General features: G+C 49.1%; 8 protein-coding genes across 8 annotated transcripts; 3 read left to right on the top strand and 5 right to left on the bottom strand.

The window, feature by feature from the left end:
- The first annotated feature begins 1,019 nt into the window (after positions 1-1,019).
- Positions 1,020-3,886, top strand: FOBCDRAFT_232440 (alkaline-phosphatase-like protein). The gene has a single exon (XM_031191274.3). The coding sequence runs from the start codon at positions 1,271-1,273 to the stop codon at positions 3,836-3,838; it is 2,568 nt and encodes an 855-aa protein (XP_031032505.2). The 5' UTR covers positions 1,020-1,270; the 3' UTR covers positions 3,839-3,886.
- Positions 3,887-5,158: 1,272 nt separating this feature from the next.
- FOBCDRAFT_280210 (uncharacterized protein) lies at positions 5,159-5,620 on the bottom strand (the record flags this gene model as incomplete). Its single annotated transcript, XM_031191273.2, has 1 exon — positions 5,159-5,620. The coding sequence occupies one exon, from the start codon at positions 5,618-5,620 to the stop codon at positions 5,159-5,161; it is 462 nt and encodes a 153-aa protein (XP_031032504.2).
- Positions 5,621-9,530: 3,910 nt separating this feature from the next.
- On the top strand, positions 9,531-11,499 carry FOBCDRAFT_264729 (RmlC-like cupin domain-containing protein). The gene is made up of 3 exons (XM_031191272.3): positions 9,531-9,731; positions 9,782-10,601; positions 10,653-11,499. Exons 1-3 carry the CDS (start codon positions 9,652-9,654, stop codon positions 11,238-11,240), a joined length of 1,488 nt encoding a protein of 495 aa, XP_031032503.2. The 5' UTR covers positions 9,531-9,651; the 3' UTR covers positions 11,241-11,499.
- A 174-nt stretch (positions 11,500-11,673) lies between these two features.
- On the bottom strand, positions 11,674-13,173 carry FOBCDRAFT_146604 (uncharacterized protein; the record flags this gene model as incomplete). The annotated part of the gene is made up of 2 exons (XM_059608233.1): positions 11,674-11,950; positions 12,044-13,173. The coding sequence occupies 2 exons, from the start codon at positions 13,171-13,173 to the stop codon at positions 11,674-11,676; spliced, it is 1,407 nt and encodes a 468-aa protein (XP_059465994.1).
- Positions 13,174-13,719: 546 nt separating this feature from the next.
- FOBCDRAFT_264728 (uncharacterized protein) lies at positions 13,720-15,640 on the top strand. Its single transcript, XM_054707130.2, has 2 exons — positions 13,720-14,229; positions 14,332-15,640. The coding sequence occupies exons 1-2, from the start codon at positions 13,738-13,740 to the stop codon at positions 15,613-15,615; spliced, it is 1,776 nt and encodes a 591-aa protein (XP_054563105.1). The 5' UTR covers positions 13,720-13,737; the 3' UTR covers positions 15,616-15,640.
- A 174-nt stretch (positions 15,641-15,814) lies between these two features.
- On the bottom strand, positions 15,815-17,235 carry FOBCDRAFT_232437 (uncharacterized protein). The gene has a single exon (XM_059609897.1). The coding sequence runs from the start codon at positions 17,146-17,148 to the stop codon at positions 15,946-15,948; it is 1,203 nt and encodes a 400-aa protein (XP_059467940.1). The 5' UTR covers positions 17,149-17,235; the 3' UTR covers positions 15,815-15,945.
- Positions 17,236-17,629: 394 nt separating this feature from the next.
- On the bottom strand, positions 17,630-20,363 carry FOBCDRAFT_244268 (uncharacterized protein; the record flags this gene model as incomplete). Its single annotated transcript, XM_059610598.1, has 6 exons — positions 17,630-17,709; positions 17,850-18,769; positions 18,842-19,205; positions 19,254-19,411; positions 19,498-20,212; positions 20,285-20,363. 6 exons carry the CDS (start codon positions 20,361-20,363, stop codon positions 17,630-17,632), a joined length of 2,316 nt encoding a protein of 771 aa, XP_059467939.1.
- Positions 20,364-20,942: 579 nt separating this feature from the next.
- FOBCDRAFT_280203 (RTA1 like protein-domain-containing protein) lies at positions 20,943-21,954 on the bottom strand (the record flags this gene model as incomplete). Its single annotated transcript, XM_054707128.1, has 3 exons — positions 20,943-21,412; positions 21,468-21,716; positions 21,774-21,954. The coding sequence occupies 3 exons, from the start codon at positions 21,952-21,954 to the stop codon at positions 20,943-20,945; spliced, it is 900 nt and encodes a 299-aa protein (XP_054563103.1).
- Positions 21,955-22,260: the final 306 nt, after the last annotated feature.

The raw sequence follows: 22,260 nt of genomic DNA, 5'->3' as shown, positions 1-22,260 counted from the left end.
TAGACTTTTCTTCCCCTTTGAAGATCATAACACATGCCAATCAGAGGCAGGACATCAGCCTCGACCAAGCCCCTCCAAATTTAACACGCGACTAACCCGGTTGTTTTCCCTGCGCAAGGGGGCACAGATCAGCAGGATTTGCTCCACATTGATTGGCGATAAATGGGGCTGTGTTTGGACTCACTGGCTGGCCCGTAAAACGACAAATGCAGTGAGTGATGCACAGGGCACAAACAGTTGTGAGTGACTGTGCCTCGTATTACCTACCAACATGCAATTCGGCGCATTCCCGTTACGGCCACTGAATGTTGGCTGCAAATATCCCAAAAAATCATGATATTGTCGTGGCTTGTCAATGGCGGTCTTAGATGTCATGATTCGCAGAATCTGGAGCTGCATCGGCAAAGCTGTCCACAACAACAGCTGTGAAGGGGCCATTGTGCATTTTGAACCGTGTTACCGAGCCCCTTTGCCCCTTACAGCTAAGCTTTAGAGGAAATTAGAGGCGAGGGCCAATCAAATCCATTGCCTTTAGCGGACCCAGCCCTGGAATGACCCCTGTGTTTTGGGGATCCATCTTCTGAAATCTGTGAAATCTGATGCATGGGTCTTGACGGTCCATTTCAAATGTCGAATTTCTATGTGCAACTTGTCGGTCAATGACTGAATCTGACCGCAATTATCACCATGCTGCACCTTCAGATTGCCGTGATGGATGCAATTTATGGGAAATGCAAACTGTATCCCTTGAACCCTATGTTCGGGCTAGATTGACGTCGCCCAGCACCATCTTCGCCTCGACGCTGACAATGGCACACTCAGCCCGTTCTAGTACGTGCCGAAGATCCGGGGCCAGCCGCCGCAAAAAGCCTAAGTCACACGAGTCATCTCCTTTTCAGTGACCCGTTGTAACTATTTTGATCACCGACGGGAGCCCTGATTGGAGCCAGACGCATGCAAATGTCAGCACTGGCAGAAGCTGACCCCCAAAGGGCAAAAGGGCTGAGGCTGAGGCTCCCTCCACACCCAGTACAGGTACAGGCAGTTCAGGCAGTGAGAAAACCCCTTAATAACGGTCTTGCCCGTGGTCCCAGCTGGGCGCACTCTGTTTCAAGCTTTTGCCTTTGCTGTTGTGTCTTTTGCCATGCGATGCTTTTCTGTAATAACAGACTTTTTTCTATGAGAGCTTATTTGGAGGCTCAATAACGTGGCATCTTTTTTTTTTCGTAGCGTGTTTCTTCTCTTCTTCCTCTCTTTTTAGACAACAACCATGATGCAAAATACGACACCGTCTCAGGCGGCCTTGGCGCTCGCACGCGCTCTCCTAAAACGAGTACCCAACCGCCAGTTCTTCTTCACCTTCACAGCCCTCGCAGTTTGGGGCGCCAAGATAATACATATCTACGCACACATCAACGCTGTACACCAAAACCTATTACATCGATGGGGCTATTCTTTCGTTACACAAGATGTCGTCATCCTCACCCTCATTCGACTCCTCCTCGACCAATGGTCCACGAACCTACCCACGCGGTCGCAAATCGCCGTCCTCGTCTTCACCGCGATATTCATGTTCATCAACGCGCTGCTCAGTGTCGTTTCGATATCCTTCTACCTCGTCGCCGGCTCCGAAATACATTACAGCAACATCTCTCTGCCAAATGACCCCTCCTCCAAATCGTTGATGCTGTCGGGCAGCGTCGCGTTTACAAGTGTCCTCTGTGCCAACATCTTATTGAGCTGGCTCCTCAAAACACCTTGCTACAAAATCCATGGCTATGTCGCTGAGGTTGTACATCGATCGATTGCCAATGCTTGGCAATTCCTTCGTCGCATTCTTCCCCGCCAAAATCGCTACGTTCCTGTCCCGAAAGCCGATCTCGAGGGCCAGACCGAATCCTTCGATGACGAAAGTTCCGACGACGACCTCCAAGAACAAAAGACCCAGCACTTGAGCCCGTTTCAATTCCGACTAAGAACTGCTTTGAGATCCGTGCCATTCGCTTTGGCCGCCATCTTCTTGCTCACGCTCCTTTACGCGGCCGTCGCACGACCCTCCGATCGATCCCTCATATTTCTCTCTTATACTGCAGCACTGTCACCATTCGTGGATTTTTCCTCGGGCCCGACATTACAAGACTTGCCCAGTGTTTTCGGCACTGGCATTCAGCATAGCTGGGACAACCTCACTGCGCTCGCGACGGCCGAGCCATTCGATTGGCTTCCCAACGATCAAGTATTGGCCGGGTTTGAGGATTGGCACTTGAAGCGCCCGCATTACAATGCTGATGTCGACCCATTGAAGATATCGAACCTCGGGCAAGACCTTGTTCCCACACTGAAGGACAAGCTGCAAGACGTTCCCATCCGACATGTTGTTCTGTGCTTCCTCGAAAGCACACGAAATGACGTTTTCCCAATCAAGAAGGATGGAAACATTTGGGAACTTTTAGCATCAACATTCCCCAACAACACGATTCCCCAAGAGGCTCATGAGAAATTGGCCAATCTCACTCCTACCGCCAACTATATCACTGGCGACTACGACGATGGCTTCGACCACGAAGGGTCCAAGCTCAAGCGGGGCGGCGTTCACTTTACCAATGCCCATACCACCGGCACCTTTACCTTTAAGAGCTTGGTCGGTACCTTGTGCGGTATCGGCCCATTGCTAGCCGACTTCAATCTCGACTACGCGCACCATGTCTACCAGCCTTGCTTGGCTCATATCTTTGAAGCACTGAACCAAGTGTCGAACGCTACCGACGCAGGGTCGCGCCCCTTCCGCGACTTCAAGTGGCAGTCATACTTCTACTCAGCTGCGACTTTAGGATATAACAATCAGCAAGAGTTGATGGAGGCAACTGGATTTCCGGAGGAGCATCTCATTGGACTTGAGTGGCTACGATCTGAGAATGCGACACATGGGCCGGTGACACTACCACGAATCAACGGCTTTGCCTTTGAAGAGGACCCTCTGGAGGACTACTTCCGTGACGTGTTTGTCCAGGCCAAGGAGAAGGAGGAGCGAGTTTTCTTGTCGCACATAACATCGACAAGTCACCACGCCTACAAGTTGCCTGAGGGGGAGGAGTACGTCCCAGTTGCTAATGGCCATGATATGCTTTCGCATTATCTCAATACAGAAGGCTATGACGATCGATGGCTACGCAAGATCTTGGATCTACTAGACGAGCAGGGTGTCGCTAATGAGACCCTCATTGTCTTCGTCGGGGACCATGGCATTTCGATGCCTGAGAATGGCGCCGTGTCGCCTTACTACAACCCTAGCATCGGCATCGACCACGTTCCTCTAGTGCTATCTCACCCTCTCCTGCCCGCATTCGACATTCACGATGCAGTCCATTCCTCCCAAATCCTACCAACCATCCTCGATCTTCTCCTCGAGACAGGCTCACTAAACAACGCCAGCCGACAAGCGGCTTCCGACCTTGTCCGCAATTACGAAGGCCAATCCCTAATTCGACCACTCCTCACAAAGAACGAGACAACCGGCCAAGGCAACTGGCAGTTCGTTGTCGTAAATCCTGGTCGCGCTGTAGTAACTGCCCGAGATGCCCGTTACCCAGAGCGCCATCTTGCCATTCCTCTCATCGACAATGTCGAATGGCGATTAAGCAACGTGGACGAAGATCCCATGGAGCACGACTCTGTGCAAAGTTTCGACTTTACTTCTTTCACAGATGTTGTTTCACGGAGATTTGGCAATGACGTTGCGCAATGGGTTGAAGAGGGGGCTTTCATAGCGAGGTGGTGGGCGGAGGAAAACCACAAACGGTGGCAGTATGGGGAATATGATGAGCGAGAAACATCTTGATGAGTTTGAATAGAATAGGAATAATTGCATCACATTTTACATGTTCAACCTATGGCAAAGTTCATGTGTGAATCCTACGAATGTGCGCTTTCATGTCTAAGCCGTCGGTTCTGAACAAAGCATGGAAGTTTCTTTTGTCTCGATACATGGAAGTCGTCAAGACCGCCCCTGGCCGTCAAGTTCTTGATGAGCCACGAACCAACAATGGATTTATCTCGTCAGCTCTTTGGAAATTACCTTTTGAACATTTACTAAACTCCTGCCCCTTCATATCTCGTGGAAGTTTTTTTTTTTTTTTTTTTTTTTTTTTTTTTTTTTTTTTTTGGCTAGAAGCTTATATCGTGAAAAAGAATATTATGTCCTCGTCATGTGTGTTAGCCGCCCTAAGTTTAACACTATGGCCAGCAATCAGCTAAATAGCTGCAACTTCATGGTCAGACACTGTTTGCCTCGTTATGGGCTGGAACTTCATATGGTCTTGTGTAATCATAGTTCACACAAGTTTCTTCAATGCTACATAGACTATGGTGGTGTAAGCTTTGCTTGGTATGCTGAAGTATATTTTATGTATACAAGAAGATTTTGAAGAAGGAATGTAGCAAGTCTTGGTTTCGTGTGACCTCCACTCGGAGACTTTAGAATGTAGCCATTTCTTCGACCATATCAACAATGGTCGAAATTGAGAGACTCTGCTAAGGTTCTGTAAACCTTACCGATATCTCAGCCATTTAGATTAATGTAACTTATCTGATATCTTTTGCTTCATAACCTTTCGGAGAAATGCAACCTCTGTGTTGCTCCATGCCAATGAGAAATATCATGAACGCTGCGTGTCATCAGACTTAAGCTCTTACACCGAATCATATTCAAGTGATGCTCCAAAGCTTGGTAACAGGCTGAGTTCTATGGTCTCCTGATAGGATGTCTAGCATTTGCTTTATTATAATATCTCGTGTTAAAATATCTCTTGTTGAGATTAGGTTTATCTGTTAGTCACTTGAAGGTGGAGACATGACAACTCGTAAATTGTCATTTCTGGATGAGCTGCTCGCTATGAGTCAAGATCAGCATTATTGCGGTCAGAGAGCTAACACATAATGGGACATTGATTATACTATAGAATCCCCAAAAGCAAGGTCTGCGTCTATTTCTGTAGCTGAATAAGGGGGAGGTTTTATCAGAATATAAAGCTTCAACCGAGCTAGGCTATATATTTCAAGTTTTGCCCCAACATAGCCAACTCATGAAAGTCCTCCAAGAAGTACAAGAGCAAGTGACCGTGTTTCCATCTCAGAACAACTCATCGTAAGGGTGTTTAGCTTAGCAGCCGCAACCACACTGCTGGGAGTCACCCTTACCGCAGAACTTGTCGTCAGTAGGACAGTCACTGTCATTGGAACAGCTCATCCAAGCACCCTTTCCGTCTTTGTGGGTAGACCAGCACCAGAAACCCCATTCGACCTCCTTGGCACTGCCGCAGTTCTGCCAGCACCAATGCTTGTCGCAGCCAGCCTTTGGCTTCCACTTTGAAGATGTGCATTTTCTCTTCTTAAGGACCTTGACCTTCGTAGAGTCAGGGTTGCAGCTGTGGATCTTGACTGAGAGGGGATGCTCCTTGCATTTGCGGAGCTCAGAGACGTCCATGCCGGCGGGAAGGGTATCGAGATCCCATTCTGCGACGCCGAGGGCACCGCACTCAGCTGCGGCGTTGGGGGCGGAGTACATGTTGACGGCAAGGGCCTGAGCGGCGAAGAGGCCGAAGAGGGTAGCGGTGAACTTCATTATGAATAAGAGAGGAGTGTAATTTTGTGATGATGAATGGGTTTGAGATGAGAGCGAAGTACGAGCGATTACTCTGGAGATAGCAACTTTCTTATACCCATCCGTGGACTCAACCTTTCGTAGGTTCCTCTATACCAGCACTCATATTTCTATAAGAGGAAAGCTCCGATCGATATTATCCAGTATAAAGAGAACCCTCAGCTGATGTCCGCTCCAATAATGTGGCCATTAATATCATGATGCTCGATGGACCGTGAATCGATTCGCAGTGTTCGTATAACTGGAATCCTGAAACTTTGCACCAGTGTAACACAGTAAGACTTATGAGAGAGAAGGAAGCCAATGAGAAGATATCGCCCCCATGATATACACCGTGGAGAAGCATTTAGCCAACGCGTACTTCACTGCACGTTGCAAGACCTGGGATGGTTGGTCAACGGCCATGTCATCAGGCCATGGATACAGCCCTAGACTGTGGCAAGGTGGAAGCCTTATTGTTTCAAGTGCGAATGAGCTTCCTCACAATAAACACTAACATTTATGCGGAGTTGAAAAAGCCATGGCAACTAGTACGATATGGTAACTTGAGAGCCTCATTTCCCCGACTTGCCCGGCTCTTGTTTGTTTTAGGCCGAAGCAAATCAGCCGTAGAATCCTTAGACCACGGAGAATTCTGCACGAACCGGGTGTTTCTAATGGGGCCCTGTCGGTATTGCATTTTTGTTTGTTGGTTATTTGGTAAATCACATCACCAGTTTAAGCTGTTGGTTGTCCCCTGTCAACTCTCGAAAACGCCCCCGTGAGTCGCCATGGCTCGCTACCGAGGTCGATGCCATCTTGGGCTTATGGTGGGCAGCTGACTTGTTCATAAGATACTATTCTCGTGATATGGAAACTTCCGCTTCGTCTTCGAGTGTTGGTCGTTGAAAACACCACCCTTGTCATTGAGCCCCTGTAGTCCACCTCAGCCCATCGGCACCTTTGCGGCCCGTTCCTGGTTCCCAGGCGGATAAGTGATCGACAACACCACTACGGAATAAAGAGTTCTCTCCCCACTAGCGAAGGGCACAGTGAATGTCGAAGTTGAGGATCAACGACATGTTCTGATCCAATGTCATAACAGCCGGGTTGATGGCATCGATCAGCGATTGATTGTCTGGATGCAATCTGGAAGTCGCTATTTGCGCCATAGGCCATACGATTCACAGATCAGGGATATTATTTCTTGGCGAGAATATTTTACTCCCGTGCTACGTGGTATAGTGGCATTCCATTGTAGCCCTAAATCACCATGGGCCACACACAGCCCTCTCTGTCTGCTTGGCCACTGTGTAGTGAGACCCAGCCTGGCTCAAGGAGTCAAGACATGGTATGTGCTGCTTTCAGGCTGCATCTCGGGCGTGGCAATGCCTCAAATATTGGCTCAAGCAACAAAATTTATGCTTCTTTCAGCAATACACCGACTCTCTCGCCACACTAACGCTTTGACTTGGGGGCTGACGCATGATTTCTGGGGAAGCGGCGACTAACACAAGTATTCTTTGTCGCTCACATCATCCGAGAATCTAAGAGAGCGAACAAGGGTATCGGGGAAAAGCACGCCTAATATTCGTCTTGCCAGCCGGATTCTTGCTCCGAGATACAAGGGTTGGCCGGCTCCTTGCATCGAACGGCCGACGAGCCCTGAACTAACAGTGCTGGACCTGAAGCAGCCAGCCAGGACGTTTTCGCCAAGCAAGCGAATGGAGAAACGTGGCATCAGTCGTTATCGATAGGCACAGTTGGGGTTGTGAAGAAATTGGTCCTAACCGCACAATATCCCCAATGGTAAGAGCGCGGTTAAGTATGCCCGCTGCACGCCGAAATTGATATTGACGGGATCAAGTACCCTACCACAACAACTGTCTTCACGACTAGTGTGATCTCACAGATACATTGTGTGAGCCAAAGACTATATGAGGATGGCGGGTTCCGTCCATAATGATCAGAAATCGCGCATAATAGTCCGATGATGATCATTGCCATGCCAAAGTCTCTCAACCAACGGCACGTTGAGTATAGAATTCCAACATTTGCTTTCGCATGGAGTAATATCTTCAACTAATCTAAAAATACATTTGTTGTCTGTAAATTGCTTTCATTAAATATATATCAGACTTTGTTTCTGTCTCGCTGGCTTCCGTCACTCGCCGGCTAGAAATCCGACAGAATCTACCTCGTTTTGCCTCGGACATTTGTACCTTAGCCCATCGAACCAGAGCCTCCCAGCCATATTTAGAGTCTTTACAACTAAGATGCATTCTTTGAACATGTTGCAATCTATGCGTATTGAGGCTAGCCAGCATGTCCGTGTTACTATTTCTTTGTACACTCCTCCTCCCAATTTCCCTAAGCCATTCAATAAAAGGTCCAGTTTGCTTCTCTTGCATTAATTTGTCCAAATTGTTTACTTGAGCTTACGACCAAGCTGATATGTTGAGAAACAAGTTTGTTCTTATAGTTACACTTCGAACAAAAGCTTTTATTCACGTCAAGGCAGTGTCCATCATTCATGTTTCTAAAACCTTCCCAGTCGGATTTCAGTGCTTCAATCTTCTCAACAGTTCCCCATCTTGTCTTCCTCGACGGTCAGCACCAGCACTGGCCATCTGCGCCTGATCGAGTGAATTTAACATCAGAAAACCAAACCAAAGGCTTTGGCTGGAATACAGCCTGAAGGGTGAAATGTATCCTTTCTTGAACTGTACTAGTGCTCATGACTGGAGTCAACTCTGCTTGAAACGTTATTTAATGACTTTTGCCATCTGTGTTATTTTTCGTCTCCTCCCTTCGCAATGCACCTCGATTGATCAATACGTGACCAGGCTATATCTTCTGCCTGCAAGAAACCAGCTTACTTTTAGGCTCCTGTTCGAAAGAAATGACGCTATCTCCAGCAAGGCTTCGACGCTTTGACTTCACGATAGGCTATTTCATCCGTGCGTTCCGTTTGTACCAATGAGAATCTCCAAGGTATGCTAAGCCACGAGTTTAAAGCTGGGGACAAGATATGATTAGACAGACTGCATAGTAGATCGCCGCATTTCGCCTTTACTGGCCTTTTCGGTGCCGAAGGAGACAGAAATCCAGTTTCTCCTTCAATTGGAATTTTCTTTGAATCAAGGATCGCGGATAGCAAGTGCCGGACTTTCCAGTCAGTCCCTTGCATCTGAGCAACGTTTCAACGAGATGCAACCTCAAAGGCCCGCTTCTAAAAATATATGCCTTCTATCTTAACGGACACTTTTTATACAACTCTAAAAAACCTTTGAAGGTATAGGAAGAATAGTCCGGCATTAATACTTTGGATGGTATGTTTAACTTTTAGATAGCGTATGGGACTACCAACGGTACTTCTCATGAGACGCAACACAATGCAAGAGTTGTGCATATGTTATAATTAGGTTGTAAGCCTCGAAGGTTGAGTAATGCAAGTGCCGAACATCCGTCGGCTTTTGATGCCAAGATAATTCCGGGCCTTTCGTGCCGTTCCGTGCGACTCTGAGGGTATGAACCGACGAATTCTACTGGTTCGCGGATGTCTAAATCATTACTAAGAAGCATGGATATCATCAACAGTTTCGCGATTCGGGTATATCGAGTATCGACCCTCATGCATGTCAGTTCTTATGTCCACCATCGACTCTGGCAATTGGGTAGTGCTGACGGAACTTTTGTCTTGTGTCACACATACTACCTATCCGAATGCTCCGTCGGGACCGAATGCTTCCATGATGACTTCGGGATCTCGGTGATCTCGGGTTTAACCCTGCATCACAGGGAGCCTAATTGATCAACCATTAGAGGATATTGATCGTCCATTATAGGTAATACTATCAATTTATAATACCTCATTCTCGTGGGACCATAGAATAGGTTGAGGGCTCAAACTCCATAAGAAGCAGCAGCCTGCCTCTGTCCTCTATCTCTCGCAGCACAGCTTGAACTATCAAGACATACAGCTAGGCCTATTCCTCGTGAAAATCGTCAACATGGTACACCGTAACACCTTCTTCAAAGCCTTGGCGGCTTCACTTACTGTTGCTCCAGGCTCAGCACTCCCTGCCCCTCAGTGAGTGCACACTTCATCTTGATGCCAAACTAAAAGCTAAGAAATACCAGAATGGGCGATTATGGGGAGAACAAGGGACCTGTAGGTGGAGTTAAGCCCCCGACACCAACAGTTACCTCAGCCAGCGGTTCTCTATACGGTGACTCTAGCTTACTCGGTGGCAACGCTCCCCTCCCAGATCCTGACCAGGATTCTGCCATCGTCAAAGACCCAAAACTTGTCAACGGCCAGGCAGCTGATCCCAAGCTCGGGCTCTATCTGGACTTTGACGGCGTGGATGTGCCTCAGCCAATCCGAGGCGAGCTAGGCGCTACAGATCCCGGTCCTCGAACTTACGACTATGAGAAGCTCAACCCCGATCTTTTTGCCCCTCCTGGCACGGATGCCGGAGATGTCCCCAATGCCATGTGGCCGCTTGGTCTTTCTCACAACCGACTCGGTAGTGAAGCCGGCGCCGGATGGGCTAGACAGCAGAACCAGGATGTCCTTCCCGCTGCAACTGATATGGCAGGAGTCGACATGCGTCTCGCGCCGAATGCGTACCGCGAGCTGCATTGGCACACGGCCAATGAGTGGGCCTTGGTAACAAAAGGCTGTCTGCGTGTTGCTGCTGTCAACGATGAGGGCAAAAGCTTTGTCGATGATCTCTGCGAAGGGGATGTTTGGTTCTTCCCTGCTGGCATACCTCACAGTCTCCAAGCTTTTGATAAAGGCGTTGAGTTCCTGCTGGTATTTGATCAGGGCACCTTCTCTGAAGATGAAACATTCCTTGTATCCGAGTTGTTCTTGCGAAACCCCGTCTCCGTTCTGGCAAAGAACTTTGAGACCGAGACAACTGCTTTTGATAACATCCCGAAGGACGAGCTTTACGTGAGTGCATTGCCTCAGCGTCTATCTAAATACTAACATATAACTTCTCAGATTTTCAACGGAACACCAGCGCCGAAAGATATCGAGAAACAGAACGTGACAGGTTCAGCTGGAGCGCTGACGGGTAATGGTTCATACACGTACCATTGGTCTCAGCAGAAGGCCCATACCGTACCCGGAGGCTCTGTTAAAATCATCGACCCTACGACCTTCCCAATCGCCAAAGGATTCTCAGCTGCTCTAGTTGTCGTACAGCCTGGCGCCCTCCGCGAGATCCACTGGCATACTACCTCCGACGAGTGGAGCTATTTCCTCCAGGGCAGTGGTAGAATCACCGTATTCAAAGCAGCCTCGTCAGCTCGCACCTTCGACTTCACTGCTGGTGGCGTTGGATACATCCCTGCTGCAAACTCTCACTACGTCGAGAATACTGGAACGGAGGACTTGGTTTTCCTCGAGGTTCTTCAGGCGCCTAAGTTCTCAGATGTTTCTGTGGCACAATGGCTGGCCTTGACACCCAAGCAGATTGTGAAGGACCACCTCAAGGTTTCTGACAAGTTCTTGGATTCTTTGCCCAAGGAGAAGGCGTTCATCAAGACCGGAGACGTGAATATGACAGTTATCGCAGACGAAGCTTAGGGATCATTCGGTGGAGACGAGGCTACGGATATTGGACCGAGTGATATGACTGTTTGTGGGGATTCTACTTTACTAAGTTCTGTGTGGTGATTATAAGCTCTCAGCCCAGGTCTCATGAGCTGTGAAACCGTTGGCTGATGGCTGCTAAGTTATTATCATTTGGCTTGTGCCGACGGTAGCACTCCATTCCCAAATCTCAAATAGCTACCGGATTTCCTCAGATACTGTCGGTAAATGTGTAATAAAATATTCTTTCAGGGAATGCATTCGACTCCGAAGGTGAACAAATGGGCTCAGCGGGTATTCCCATGGCTCGTCTTCAACCTCCGAAACATTCAAAGTAGTCATCATGGTGGTGCTGAGTGACTTTGAACTTGATCGAATCTATGCTTGCAGATTGGTGGTGCAAACAGCATACGCTATGCTTTTGGGCTCATTGCGCCTTTTTGATGGCCTCGTCATAAATGGGGATTGGATGAGTTGTATAGATTGGGCCATCGAAAGGCGACACTCGCGGTGCATCGGCGGCTATATTAGGTCCCAACCCCAGAAGACTCTGGTGAAAGGAAGGGTACAGAGCGACGCAAGTATCTGATGGTGTGAGTGTTGGCAGTGCTGTAAGACTATCCAACGTAGAGACATGAAGCCTTACGGAATAGCTCAGCACGAAGTTGGCAATGGCTCCGAACCCAAAGTTAAGCTTTCTGTCCCTGAAGTACGAGGTAAGGTATTACTAGAAGACTTATATTATATCTATATACTGAACATCTCCCAGAGACTGTAATGGCCAAGCTAAAGCATACTGCCAAAACGAGCCAACTGTCCTGGCCACTAGGTAGATCAAGAATGAGCCAGAATGACCAAATATCCAAAATTCTCGATGACGGTGTAATATAGCCCCATAGAATGCTAGAACGACAAGAGCTTCCGGTCTATGCTCATATAGGGCCTCAATGTACTCGTCAGGAATAACCAAGGGCCAGGCCATGACCGCGTGAGGGCCAACATCAGATCTGGATGGCTCTTGTTTCGTTATGTCCAGTACCCATTGAATCCGGTCAAGTGCCGAGAGACAAGCTTCAGTAGAGGTAGACGACGTTGAGGATGACTTGAGGAATTCCCTCAGATGTCTTGTGTCTTCCCCTGAAGCCTCCTCCTCTGTTTTCTCAGATACGACTTTTGTATGCATAAGTTGTTGCAAGTCGGAGTGCAGGATGTTGTGCCAGTACTTCGCGGTGATGGCCCGTACCCCCCTATGAAGACGAAGGTAACTAACAAAGTCTTCAACAAACTCAGCGAGAGTATCATGACGCCGACAGAGTGTCTCGTGAAGGACATGAAGTCCAAGCAGTGAGGCAAAAAGAAAAGTCGGCACGTAAGTGTCTTCGGATAGCTGATCTTTGGCTTTGTTGAATAGGCCTAGCGCTCGTGTCTGAAGCTCAGTGGCTTGCCGACGGAACGACGATGCTTGTACCACATCCTGAGTTGACAGATGAAGCGCCGAAAGCGCGAGGACTTGATCCAGGAGATAAGGGGCCTTGAATGAATTCTCCAGGGCAGCATCGATAACGGGCTGAGCTCTTGACTGAAGAGCCATGAAGTCTGACATGTTCATCATAGCATAGTGAAGGAATACCATGTGGGTTACCGTAAAATTCGGCCCAGAATGTGGTGTAACATCATCTGTCTCTCTAGGAGCCGCCAGAAGATTGCTTTCAACGACGTTGGTAGGAGTAGATGCGGCGTCGGTTGCGTTTGGGGCCGAAGGCGTCGTCGTAAGGTATGGACAAATCAGGCCGCTTATGACGCAGTTCCGGCACTCCGGCTGTGTTTCGTCGCATTTGATATGTCGGTTCTTGCATTCCCTGCAGCCGTTTCTTGACTTTCGGTGGGCTCGACGACCTGAGAGTTTGCTTCGTTGCTGTTTTGGCATTTGTCGAGGAGCACAAAGAGCAGCGGATAGAGTTTCGTATGAACCAGTCCGCGAATACACGGATGACCCCTACGAAAAGTTAAAGACTTAAAGGTAGTGCAGAGAAGAGAATGTAACAAGGAATACAGGCAATAATTAGCATGGCGATGCTCTCTATAAGCCGAATTTGGTTTAGCCAAGTGGACTCGGGTTTTGGCTTGGCCAGGCGTACGTATTCCCGACTGAATACGATGTGTTCGAGACTCTACCAGGCTAAGAAACATTAAACAGCGCCAAGCATTGACGAATCCGAGCCATCTTTCATACGAGGGCTACAAACCAGGAAACCAGGATCCACGTTTAATCTTGACAAATTGATCTATCATGCAAAGCCTTTCGAGGTACGGAGAGCAACCATGTGGGTTTCTGGAGCCCATGCTCACGGCTAACTTGAGAGACGCGTAATCGGCAACAAGCTTGGGAGATACTGCTGATATAAAAGGGCATGAGGTTTTAGTGAGTCGAAGTTTAAAAAGAAGTAAGCAGTATCGGGTCGAGTCTCTAATCCAAAAACCTTGTAACACCATGAGAGTCGACGTTACTCTCTTCGCATCCGCGTTGGCCTTCTGCACCACGAGTGCCGCCGAGTTGTTCTGCAAAAACCACCCATCCAGTACGCATTGGCCCTCGGCCGGGGAATGGGACGCCCTCAACCACACCGTCGGAGGCGGCTTAATCAGATCGACGCCTGTCGCCTCGTCTTGCTACAAAGACAGCAATTTCGCATCTGCCTTCAGCTGCAAGAACGTGACTGAAAGCTGGTTTTTATCCGAGTTTCATGCGCTACAACCCGAGTCAATTGGGTATTCTTACTGGGCAAACAACTCGTGTGTCCCTCCCAACGACCATGGCTATCGATCCGGACAAAGCTGTAAGATTGGCGGTCTGCCTCAATACGTTCTTGAGGCTACATCTGCAGCTCAGATAGCCACCGCTATGAAATGGGCCAGCTCACGCAACATCCGCATCGTGATAAAGGGCACAGGACACGATCTCAATGGAAGGCATGTCGAGCGTGTTAATCTGAAGAGGAATACGGCGGGCTGACATCCACAAAGATCTAGTGGCGCTTATTCTTTGTCCATCTGGACACATCGGCTTCGTGACATGAGCTTCCAGTCTGACTGGCCTCATCCCTCCAAGAGCATAACCGAGCACGTCGCTGTGGTCGGAAGTGGCAACAACTGGGGAGATGTGCTCCAGGGCGCTTACTCAGTGGGAAGAACAGTCGTCAGCGGTCAAGATCCTACGGTTGGTTTAGGCGGATTCATCGGAGGCGGTGGGCATGGTCCTCTATCCAGTCACCATGGCCTCGCCGCCGATCAGGTTCTTCAAGCCACAGTCGTGACTACAGACGGTCGTATCCTGGTCGCGAATCCTGCTCTGAACCAAGATCTTCTCTGGGCCGTTCGCGGTGGCGGCCCTGGCCTGTACGGAGTTGTCGTTGAGTATGTTTTACGAACTCACCCTTATCCCAAGAACGTGGTCTGGTCATCAATCTCTATAGACCTTGCAGAGAATGCGACAGTTGAGGCAGCTACGGCCTCTTGGAAAGCTATGGCGGTTCTGGTCAGAAGTCTTCCAGGCTTGATGGATCTTGGAATCACCGGAAACGGGTTCGCTTCGACATCAACAATCTCAACCAGAGACAGCCACTCATCCGTTCAAAGGGGCGTCGGACTCACAATCACACTATTTGGCTACAACACCACGACCCTGGCGCTGAAATCTTTGCTTGAGCCAACCAGCCGCAGAATGATGACTTACGTTGATGTTGAAGGCCTCAAAGTTACAATGGCGGAGCCAAAGATGGAATCTAATTACTTGACCTTTTTCGATGTGCTAAACCCGAACCCCAGCGCATGCAGCGATATCAGTTTAGTCTCCAGTCGTCTACTCGGCCATTCCCAGCTTACAGATCTGTCTTTGGCGGACGTTCAGACACATCTTTACACCATCATGAACTCTCAGGTTGAAGGAGAACCCTCAAACATGATTATTGGTCTCCAAGGCGGACCGGGTCCCAGAGATGTATCACACGACATGCGCGGTGGTCTGAACCCAGCATGGCGACAGGCCTACCTCCACCTCTTAAGTACCGGTGTCAAACTCAACGTAACCAACCCCAACATTCAGGGCGAGCTCAGGGTGGCGGCCGAGTGGATTGAAGAGCACAAGGAAGTTGTGTGGCGTAAGTGGGCGCCCGGTTCTGGCTCCTACATCAACGAAGCAAACCCCTTCAACGGGAACTTCAAGGAGGACTTCTATGGCGCCAGTTATGACCGCCTTGTTGAGATCAAGCAGGAATACGACCCGACCGATAGCCTCTACGTCCTTTCAGGGGTTGGTAGTGACAAATGGCAGTACGATTTAAACAGCGGGATGCTTTGTGCTGAAAATTAAAGGCAACGAGAAACTGCATTGCCACTCCCATATGTTTGTATATTATTGACTAGATAGACCTCATAGATTCTGATGGATTCGATTTGACGATCTTCGTTAAATTCTGTACATTTATCGCGTTATAGAAGCTATGCATGCGCACACTAGGGTTTGACTTTAAGGGAAATCGGAGCGGGAAGCCATCAGCGTTAGTACGAAGTTGAAAAGTTAATAATTCGATTATTGCCCAAACACCATTCTACATGTGATGCTAGCATAATTTACAAAGCACCGCTTTAACTCTCCAGCCACCAGCGATGCGACATGAGAGCCTTGTGTGAAATGAATGCATTAAGATCCAGGAATATTTGACAACGGCCAACTCATGCTTCCTTTCCAAAACGGTCCAAGATAACTTGCTAGTGCTTCGATAAGAGAAGCCTTACAAGATTCGAAGATCCAAAACGATCGAATTTGGTACACGAAAGCAAGGTAAAAAGCCAGGACAGCCATGGCCTCAGGATTGCGTAGATATAAGGCATCGATGTAATCATCTGAAATAATGATCGGCCAGGCGAGGGTGGCCTGGATTCTGTTGCTGAAACTTTGAGCATTGTGGTTTGCAAGATCAAGTACCCATTGCATCCGCTTCAAAGCATCAATGGATGCAGTAACTGCCATCCTCGAGGCATCCGGCAGTGATTCTAAATGTTCACGCAGAGTTTCAGTCTCGGTCCCGGCTCCCAGGTGGTCAATTCTGTTGCCAAGCTCCACGATGCCCAGAAGGGAAGCCAAATTTGAGGCAAGAATTTGGTCCCAATAATCTGCCGTCACGGCACGAATTCCACGGTGGACACGTGCGTAGTCGACGAACGCGCTAACGAACTCGCCGAGATTATCTTGATGATCTCTGAATGTATTGTGTAGGACGTGGACTCCGACAAGGGAGGTGAAGAGGAAGGCGGGCACGAAGTTTGACTCGCTGATATTCCCACGGGCTTCGAGAAACTGACCCAAGGCACGCGTCTGCAGTTCTGTGGCGTACCTAATGTAGAGATGCTTGCGTGCCTGCGCCGTGGTAGATTGGTATAACGCACTCACAGCAAGCAATTGATCGAGGCAGTAGGGAGCGGTGTGCGCGCTCTCGAGAGCAGTGTCTAGCACCGGGCTCATGTCACCGCTGACTCCCAGATATTGTCCCATATTGAGGATGGCATGGCGGAGAAGAGTCATGTGGACGGCGTCATAGCGAACGGTTGGCTCCGTACCAACTGCCGCTGCCGCCGTAAGCAGATCGGTAGATGATGAAGTCAGTGCCGGGCTGTTGTTACTCGTGCTCGTGCTTGCAACGGCGGCGACGGCGGCGTTGGGGCTAAGTCCGGCTTGCTGAGGCGTCGAGGCATACGAGCAGCTTCGGTTTCCCAAGGCACACTTGGCACATCTGGGTCGACCCTCGTCGCACTTGACATGCCTCCTCTTACAGGTGACGCAACCTGCTTTGGACTTTCTGTGAGTGCGACGATTCTCGTTTTGGCCCGGGCCCTCGGATGCCATGCGTATGGAAGCAGCAGCTCGGATCTGGGAGGGTCAAGATACGAGGTCAAATGCGAACCTCGAGAGGCACATTTGAAGGAAGACGTTAGTTATGAGTTAAAAAGCCGCCGTAGGTCAAACTGACTAGACTAGCGTTTGAAACACGGTGCATGTGGGGTTCAGAATACGAGTCAAACGAGGCGTGGCCAATTTACACGGTGTTAGCGCTTCGTATTGATATACGACATAAGTGCGAGATGAATGCGAGACGACCCACTACCCTCTCTAGCTTCAGGAATGCAATGAATGAGAGTTTCAAACTGCAGCCCCTTCACAATAGCCACAGCAGAAATGTTGGTTGTCAAAGGTAGGGAGTACTATTGATACTGCAGGTGAAACGACGAGATAAAATACATTGTCTCAAAATGAGAATTAATAAAACATGAAGTGCCTTGGGACTTCTCTCCGCATCAGTTTGTCAAAGGAATCTAGGACTTCGTGCTCAAGCACCCTGTCTGTCCCAGCTTTTCCCGCGAGGTATCTGCCTTCTAATCGCCGGGCCAGCTGGACGCTTCGCCGGGTCTGACAAGAGATCAAGTAAAGGATGCTCTGGTGAATACCTCGTAGCGGGTATGCGCCTGTGCCGACCGCCGCTGTCCCGAAGAAAACGTTAGAAACCCCACGTTGCTCTCAAACAGGCTGAAAAGAAGTGACACACGTACCTGCGAGCAGCATCAAGTGCAAGTTTGCGATCGCTTTAGCGATGCCTTTGAACACACCAAGGGGACCGTCTTCTTTCGCGCCTCGATACGGCTGAACGAACAGGCCGGTAAGCCCGTCATAAAAAGCAAACCCGAGCACCTGAAGCCAGGTTGCGAGGCCAGCCTTCCAATCTCGAATTACTCCGAAGTCCCTGACTTGGTGACCCCACAGCCGAGGAAATTGCCACAGACCCTCGGTGAAGGCAAACGGGATCTCAACGATGGCGGTTGCGACAGCTTTGACCAGTGTTCCTAGCCCCAACACAAATGCTAATGCCGCTGATTTGGTCACGGCCACACAACTCCGACTTTCCTTCGGTCTAATGTAGAAATTGGTTGCTCCAAGCTCTATAGAGTTCAACTCATCTCTTTGGTCGTGCTGATCTCGACGAGACAGTGTTCTGACTGGCTGCTTGACGGCGCGTACTGCTGCCCTGGCGACGTCTGTGGTGGCGCCCAGCACGGCGGCGAGCACGCCAGTCAGAGGGTCCCAGCGACGGGTCTCGATGATGATCTTACGTGTTTCAATCTGTTTTAGCTTATTGCCATCGATTTTGAGATGAGTCATGAGAATGTCCGCAGCGAGCTTCGACAGTTTTATGGTGTTCCGTCTCCTCGAATACTCCCAAACGGCCGGGAGTCCTTTGATGATATCACATTCGACAACGTGGGGACGGAGGTGTTTGTGAAAGGATGCGACGGCCTGTTTGACGCCATTTTCAGACTGCATTTTGCTCGCGATGGACGCAGCGGCTTCCGCAGCTTGGGGTGTCGAGCAAAATTCTATCGCTTCGACGAGTCTCCCAACAGTTATAGCCTTTTGCGGGATAGGTTCTGGCCCAGCCCCAGCGCTTGCTACCATATTGCCCCAGAAAGGTTGACTGTTGGAATGGTTAGTCTGGTACACTCTTATAGGTTCAGCGAGGTGTCGTAGAGAAATCAAGAAAACATACTCTCCAAAAAAGGGGACAATCGTGGTTGGTTTCCCGTAGAGCAGACCACATGCAGTAGTACCAGCACCACCATGGTGCATCACAGCACTCACCCGTTGAAACAGCCATTCATGCGGGCAATCTCCAAGGAACATCACATTGTCGCTCTGCGGTCCGTCCAGCTTACTCCAGCCCCGAGAGATCAATGCTCTCGTTCCGGTAATGCGGATCGCCTCCAATAGCATATGAGATAACGCATTCGGGTCATTGATCACGATGCTACCAAACCCGATATATATAGGTGTAGGGCCGTCGCGCAGAAACTCGGCGAGAGCTGGAGGTGGTGCATAATCGGGAGGGTCGCGGAAGAAGAAACCGCACACATCTATTGCCGGTTTAACTAATGGTTAAGGGTATGGTCGCTTGTACTGACCTACATTCTCGCTCCAGTCTCGAGGTTTAGGCACCAGAGCTGGCGACCAGCAGTATGTGAATGGAATATCAAGCTTCTCTGTTAGCCTTGGCCCCTGAGAGAAAGCTATATCCTCCAGATCCAACGTCGCTCGCCATTTGTTGATAATATCTCCGAGCCTGGCAAAGGATAGATTAGTTTAGGATCCCAGCTAAAAGTAGACCGAGAACCCTAGATGAAGGGTTGTAGGCTTGGAGATACGCACCCTTGCCAGGTTAATACTTCAACTACTCCATAGGACAGGTAGTTAACCTTCATCTGTTCCGCAGCATCTACTCGCCCAAACTTGACATTGACCAACGGATGCGGAAAAGCGTCTGTGCTTGTCCAAGGCATGGTAAACATCATATGCAAGGGAATTCCTAAAGCCTGGGCACAGTGAATATGGGCGAAACTGGGGGGGTTTGCAATAATGGCATCTGCCACAAAAGGGGCAAAAGTGATGGGATCCGGATTGACACAAGAAAGCCAACAGCCCCGCAGCATCTCTTCAACCATTATCCTCTTCTTCCCTATATCACCAGCTTTGAGACTTTGTACGCTAGGGATAAGGCCAGGGTTGCGAACCATGTACGCCATCAACTCTGTAGGATCGCCACCAATAGGATAGAACTCTAACCCTGAGTCATGCACAAAAGACTCAAATGTATTGTGAGTGGCTAGTCTCACCCTGTGGCCGTGTCGTTTTAACTCAGTGCCCAATGCGACGAAAGGTTGGACGTCGCCGCGGCTGCCAACGACTTGGATGACAATATTGAGTTTGGTTGTGAACGGTTCGGAATCGGCAGGTCGGGGCTGCAGATCCAGAGCCTTGGACCATCTGTGACTGAGCTGTGGAACTCGACCGAGTTTTGGTCTCGAAGTGCGGGTGAGGACATTGATCGTTTGGGAGTCGAGCTGTAGCTCAAGCCGGCCATCATCTTACAACACAATTAGTTAGCTTGCTGTAAGATCTCTGACGTAGCTTCATTGGTGGCGTTTGGGATAAGAACCTTGAACTGTAGCTTGTTGTTGTAAAGTTGCCTCCGCAAGGTTGCCTTCGTACTGATAGTAATCCGTATATTGTGACATGGCGGCTTCGCTTGGTAGTATTGTGTCTGAAGAACGCCGGAATCAGAAATCACAATTCGGAAAGGGGGACATCTCGTGGGGAGCTCCAGCTCTGTAGGTCTGGCTACTCTTTATGTGAACAAGCTCTAAGTTTATCTTTAAATTACATGATGGAGTGAGTGCGGTCACCAATCGTCACTGTACGATGGAAAGTGGCGACATGTCAATGATGGCATGGAACCTCAAGCCAAAAGATGACCTGAGGGTTTCATAAATGGTCAATGCGTGGCTCAGCTAAGAGCTTGACCATCACAGCCGCGTATAAGGCCAGACGCGTATCACATATAGTGGCTTAAAGATCCGAAGGAATCCGAGGGTATGGCAAGTATACGAGTTTTGGGAATTCTAGGTAAAACGACTCGGGTTTGGCTAATGAACGCTAAGCTAGCTTTTCGTGGCTCGGCTTATCTCCACTAAGCAATCTCAAATGCACCCCGAATGACTCAGCCTAACTGAACGCTCAGGTCTCCGTCACTAAGGTTGCATCTTAACCTAGCGAATGCTGCGAACCTGAGACAGAAGAGATTACCCCTGATGAGACTATGGCTTCGCCACATATGGTCTTCGACCAACCATGGGTACATTGTCGAAACTTCCTGGGTCTTGGCCAAGGGGATCCGATAGCGTCTGGTATGTAAAGATCGCACTTGGGTGGCGCACTGTAAAGATGCCTGCGACGATAATCATAAGCAGAGCATCAAGAGTATAGACGTAGATCTCCTTAGAAATCAATGAGCCTGTGTGACCTTGAGCATATTCTATCATCCGAAAAACGGATCGCACCATGATGAGCGCACTGGTAAAGTAGAGTACGGCCATGAATGCCTGCCATGGAGCACCGGTGCTCAGGGACCTGCTGGTCGGGCGACGTAGTATGCGCATGTGAAAGATTGCTGTGACAACCATGAATCCCCCGAAGAATATGACCTGAATCGCGAGACCGACGATAATGATTGTGTTGCCGAGATCCTGGCTTCCTTTGTCGCTGGCGCTAGCGAGGAGCCCGCCACCTTGTGATGTTAGTTAGGATAGTTCCAAAACGCCCTGGGGCTTTAGATATCGTACCTCCACCTTGTCCGAAAAACGAGAAAATGTCTCCCATCAAGAATATCTTGGTAAGCAGGCCCACCCTGATCACTGAGTGATGCTGTCCTTCAAGGAAACGTATGAGCCGGCCCAATGCCATGTAAATCGAAGCTGCATAAAATGCAGGTCCGAGGAGGATAAACACGCTCTGCAAGATATAAGGCATAAGATCCCAGTCGGGAGTTTGCGTTGCCGAGTATGCGCGGGCACCATATCCAACTGTTTCCACTATTCCATGGTGTTAATAAGTCTGATCATTTCAGGGATCAACCAAGATAGTCGTACAAACGCATCCTATACAGAAGGGAATAAACGACCATGTCTTCATTTTGAAAACAAGCTGGAAGTGGCGAGCGGTAACGAGACCGAAAAGAACGGTAAATAAAATTGCCGCTGGCAGCGAGGGCTTGTAAAGATACAGCTTGAACCCATCAGTGTCGGCATCGGAGACCGAATCGGATGCCATGGTAGGTATTAATGAAGAGGGGAGTTGACTGCTGGAAAGATGAAAGAACTGAAATGAACTATTATATCATGCGAATTATTGCAAATATTGCCTTTGTGTCGATTTGGAACGTGGGAACTATATAGACGGACGTTTTTTAATTTACGCAAGGCTTATGCATCAGGCAGATTTAGGGGAGCCTAGGATGTGGATCTTGAGAACACAAATATGATCCCTTACAGCCAGACGAGCCATTTTTCAGACTCTGGATGGATACGTGGCAGGGCATAAGCGCGTAAAGACTCGGGTTATATCTTTGCTCCGTAA

The sequence above is a fragment of the Fusarium oxysporum genome, chromosome X, assembly GCF_013085055.1.
Source record: "Fusarium oxysporum Fo47 chromosome X, complete sequence".
In the NCBI taxonomy this organism is placed as follows: Eukaryota; Fungi; Ascomycota; class Sordariomycetes; order Hypocreales; family Nectriaceae; genus Fusarium; species Fusarium oxysporum.
The sequence above is the reverse complement of the archived record's forward strand: the minus strand, read 5'-3'. Positions and strand labels throughout refer to the sequence as shown.

What these genes read in the sequence shown, in the direction of transcription:
- FOBCDRAFT_232440 (XM_031191274.3), top strand. Translation starts at nt 1,271, where the DNA reads ATGATGCAAAATACGACACCGTCTCAGGCGGCCTTGGCGCTCGCACGC.
- FOBCDRAFT_264729 (XM_031191272.3), top strand. Translation starts at nt 9,652, where the DNA reads ATGGTACACCGTAACACCTTCTTCAAAGCCTTGGCGGCTTCACTTACT. An exon ending in TCAGCACTCCCTGCCCCTCA is followed by an intron (nt 9,732 to 9,781) that starts GTGAGTGCACAC and finishes AAGAAATACCAG; the next exon opens with AATGGGCGATTATGGGGAGA. An exon ending in TCCCGAAGGACGAGCTTTAC is followed by an intron (nt 10,602 to 10,652) that starts GTGAGTGCATTG and finishes ATAACTTCTCAG; the next exon opens with ATTTTCAACGGAACACCAGC.
- FOBCDRAFT_264728 (XM_054707130.2), top strand. Translation starts at nt 13,738, where the DNA reads ATGAGAGTCGACGTTACTCTCTTCGCATCCGCGTTGGCCTTCTGCACC. An exon ending in ATGGAAGGCATGTCGAGCGT is followed by an intron (nt 14,230 to 14,331) that starts GTTAATCTGAAG and finishes ATGAGCTTCCAG; the next exon opens with TCTGACTGGCCTCATCCCTC.
- FOBCDRAFT_232437 (XM_059609897.1), bottom strand. Translation starts at nt 17,148, where the DNA reads ATGGCATCCGAGGGCCCGGGCCAAAACGAGAATCGTCGCACTCACAGA.